General features: G+C 38.2%; 1 protein-coding gene across 1 annotated transcript in view; it reads left to right on the top strand.

The window, feature by feature from the left end:
• ADAMTS19 (ADAM metallopeptidase with thrombospondin type 1 motif 19) overlaps window positions 1–4,393 on the top strand; it is a 208,304-nt gene that overhangs the window by 65,878 nt on the left and 138,033 nt on the right. Inside the window, exon 8 of the mRNA XM_045285048.1 lies at window positions 3,666–3,755. Within this exon, the coding sequence (XP_045140983.1) occupies window positions 3,666–3,755 (90 nt within the window). The remainder of the gene's footprint in view (window positions 1–3,665; window positions 3,756–4,393) is intronic.

Genomic DNA, 4,393 nt, shown 5'->3' with positions numbered 1-4,393 from the left:
CTCCAAAGAGGAAAATATAGGAGTTCCCAGAGTTCTCAGGGGGAAGGCCATGCCCACAAGGAGGCCTCATTGGCTATAACCCGATTGACAGACTAGACTCCACACCTTCACTCTTAATCCTCTCCAGTCCCAAACTGACACCAGATTACATAACTACCACATTAGCAGATAAAGCTGTAAGGTACTCACAAAGTAGATCATAATCAGTGAAAAATATTTGCAACACGTTTAACAAAGTCATATTTCGTTAAGATTGAAAGAGGTCTTACAGGTCACTATTTAAAAGAAACAGAGCTTTGTTGCAATAATGTAAGGTGATATGAACAAGTTATGTCTTATATGAAAAAACTCTAAAGTTTAACATCATTTAATGCCAATTTGGATTACAATGCAATTCTACTTTAACTTAGCAGAGCAAACGAATCTATACGCTGTGTCACAATCCTTCCTGTGCTGGCCCTACTTGTCGCACCATCTCATTGATGAACTTCCTCTTTATCACTGATCCTCTCCTTCAGTGTTTCCCTGTGGGTTGGGAAGGTGGAGTCATGGAACTTCCCAGGGGGGTTGTAAGACAATACCTATACTTTGTCCTGGATTGTGGATGTTAATGCAGAAGTTTTCCATTGCAGAAGGTGCTGAGCGCCCTTTTGTTTTTTAAGAAAAGGGGAAGGCGGGTCAAATAAATTTGAGAATATACGATCTAATTTATCAAGCATGATGTCATTCTCTAGGCACGGGTTCTTCCTGATAACATATCCAAAATATGCGATTATCTCGCCATTATCTTTTTAATAAGCGTTCTGGCTGTACTGTTTCAAAGAGAGGTGCCATTTTCTTCTGGCAGTCCCTGGTATATTAAAAATTCTTCACCAACTCTATAATTCAAATGCACACATTCTTCTCCAAGCTTTCTTATTCATTATGCAGTTTTCTCGTGCATGGGAGGCAGTTGAAATTACCACGACTTGGATCTGACACACCTTTGTCCTTAAAGTGACACATTTCCTCTTTGACACATTAAAGCGGGTGTTTTGCAGCAGATTTGCCCAACACATTGTACCTTCTGCTTCTAATTAGCAAGTACTTCCAGTTCTCCTCACTTGCAGCAAGCAAGGCTGTGTCTTCTGCATTTTGCAGGGGTTTTAATAAGGCTTTCTCCAATCCTGATGCCAACGCACAATTAAATGTCTTTGAATTCACATTCTTCTCACTATCATCCGTAGTTTCTTGCGATATGCCCATCTGAAAACCTAATTAATAAAACACAAACACACTTTTTTCTGGGGTAAATGCACAACCAATAACGAATAATCACAAAGACCTAACTATTGATCACATCTTGCATTTAAAAAGAAATGAACACCACTACTTTTTGACCACTTAATATCTAATGGCTTCACTTTTCCTTTTTCTCAGATTGAGGCATGCAATTATTTGTTATACCAGATTATTGTAATATTGCTATGTACACACATCTGTGGATCAAAATTGCTGTCTTTAAATTGTTGTGTACTATATATTTTGATAATTTGACATTAGAACACTTATAAACTTCATAGTTATAACTCAAAAGATGGTGAACATTTTCCAGCCATGAAAGGAAACTACATTAAAGAAATAGAGTTGTTCACTCATTAATAAGCAAATATAGTAATATATTAGCTACTTCATAGAAACTTGAGAGCATAAAATTAGGTACTGAGAGTAAATGCAAACTACTTATAAATCATATCATAAAAGCTTGAAACATATTCTAGTTTGGTCAGAAATGCATGTTATTCTTGGTTTTCCTAGTTCTTTTTCTGTTTTGAACCATAGGAAAGGATTAATGCATATTGCCAAGCTTTGGCACAAAGACAAGATTATTCCATTAAGTTAGTAGCTCAAGAATTTCATCAGATCTGAGAGTTTAAAAAGGCAACAAACACGTGAAGTTAATTTCTTAAGGGGAATAAATATTTGGGGCATTGATATAACTATTTCTTAGTACCAAGAATACAAATGCCTGTGACTAATAAGCATGCGAAGTCAATAACGGTTACAAATCTACCCCACTGACAATTGTGCCTGGTAGAATCGAGGGCAGGGCCACGTTATAAACCTGCTTCTTCAGACATCTGTCTTTCTGCGGTTGGTGTCGCTGTTGGGACCAGGCCTTCAGCTGAGGCGACCAAAACATCTATAATTCGTTCTTCCTTTGCTTCCTCCCATAATCAGTATCCAAATTCTGTTCATTCTTTATCTGAAATAGCTATTCCATCTGTTCATTTTTTTCTGATGTTAATCCCACAGGCTTAGAATATTGCCGTACATGTCTCAGCAGTTTCACAGTCTCCAGCACCTATCCTTCTACTTGATCCCATATGTTCGGCAGATCCAATGTATTTAACCTTGGTCATGATCTCCAGTTCAGAAATCTGTATTTTACCACCTGAAAACGAACTCCAGGCTCCTGAACACTACAGTCAGAACTCTTACAGGGTTGTCCCAATATGCCTTGGAAATGCATCTCCCGTGTAGTGCCTGGTGGTTTCAAACTGTGAAGGATCACAGCCCAATGCACAACCACTACGTCACATTACTCATGCCTATATTTTCTTCTCACAGCTCAAAGTTGAGCGCATTTTTCATAGGCATTAGAATACGTGTATCACAAATGAATAAAATTTGTTCTACACATTTTTTTTCCAATGGGAAGCCATGTTTATATAGAGTAGAATCAAATGAGTCTCAGTAGCGTATACAAACTAGTGTGGGGCTGGAATGCAACAACTTGACTGACGGTTGATCAAGATAGTTTTATGGATACACAAATACAAAACAATATAAAATATTTCCTGTTTAGTACATAATAATATTTTGAATAAAAACTGTGACATATAAGGCTAAGTCAAAGAGTATTGATACAAAATTATAGAAGTCTTAATGAAACAAAAATAACAAAATTAGAAAATACTAATTATTTTTGACATATCCTCCATGTAAGTTTATGTACTTTCATGTTTCCATCTCTCCAAGGTTCCCTGAACAATTCACTGTTTTCACTGGACCTTTTGTGTATTTGAATGCACCCTAATAAGACTACAGTTGAAAGAACTTGTCCACAGTCCCTTTTTCAATTGTATCATATATTTAAGCATATTTTGTTTGGAATACACCCCTGCATGTATGAACTTGAACATTGATAGCGATGCCTTTTGACTTTACCTTCTATATTTACTTTTATATTTGGCTTCTTCTGTTCAATATGTGTTTTAGAGTAACCCACGTTGTGATTTTTATCAGTAGTTAATTCCCTTTTGATGCTGAGGAGCACTGCATTAAAAATTGCATCACGGTATGTCTTTTGACTTTCTTGTTGATGATGGGTATTTGGGTGGCTGTTCGGACTTTGTTATTGGTAAGGCAAGGTGAACCAAATGAACAGCTAATCAAGAAGGAAGTGCTGCCACCGCGTTGATGCGAATTCATCGTGATCCCGCGGGTCGGAGAAGAACTGCCTGTGAGAGTTTGCAGCCTGTAACTTTTTAGAGTAAGGAAAACCTTGTCTTTCGCCTGCACAGTGGCTGTTTGTTTCAAACTGTTGCCCTGAGAAAAACAGCCCAAGGTGCAACCATCACACCAACCACTACTACAACTCCAAAGTCTCTCTGACACAACAGAAAACTTCACACAAACAAACAAACAAACAGGATAAGCCTCCTAACAATTGACCAAAATAAAGAACCAGGAAAACTCCCGAGAAAGAAAAGGTAATAGAATTACCTGCTAATGATTTCAAAACATACATGTGCATATGTATGTATGTGTGTGCATATGATATAAATTCATATGTGTGTGTGTGACCAAAACTGTCATTGGGTTGATTCCAATTCCTGGCAACCTTTTGAGGACAGAGTGGAGCTGACCTGGTGGGTTTCTGAGACTGGAAGTTTTGACAGGAGTAGAAAGCCTTTTCTCCTGCAGAGGGGCTGATTTCCAACCGCTGACCTTGTGGTTAGCAGTCCAACTCTTCTCCCATTAAGTCACCAGGGAAACACATACAAATATATTTATATAAATCATGACAGGACATGACTTATTCAGAACATTCAATATGTAGATGGCACAACCTTGCTGGCTCGAAGTGATGAGGACTTGAAGCACTTGGTGTTAGGAGCCATTGAGTCAATTCTGACTCACAGTGAGCCTCTGTACAATAGAATGAAACATTCTTCAATCCCATGCCATCCTTGCCAAGATAGAAGGCCCTCAGTAAGATAGATTGGCTGCACCAATGGGTTCCAACGTAAGAACAAGTATGAGAATGTCACAGAACTGAGTAGGGTTCCTTTCTGTTTGTAGGGACCACCTCAAAGGCACCTAAGAAAAGCATCCTCTTAATTTTTGC

This window comes from Echinops telfairi, unplaced genomic scaffold, assembly GCF_000313985.2.
Source record: "Echinops telfairi isolate 266 unplaced genomic scaffold, ASM31398v2 ScPeMD7_7469;HRSCAF=8507_1, whole genome shotgun sequence".
NCBI classification, from domain to species: Eukaryota; Metazoa; Chordata; class Mammalia; order Afrosoricida; family Tenrecidae; genus Echinops; species Echinops telfairi.
This window is presented reverse-complemented; position numbering and strand designations above follow the sequence as displayed.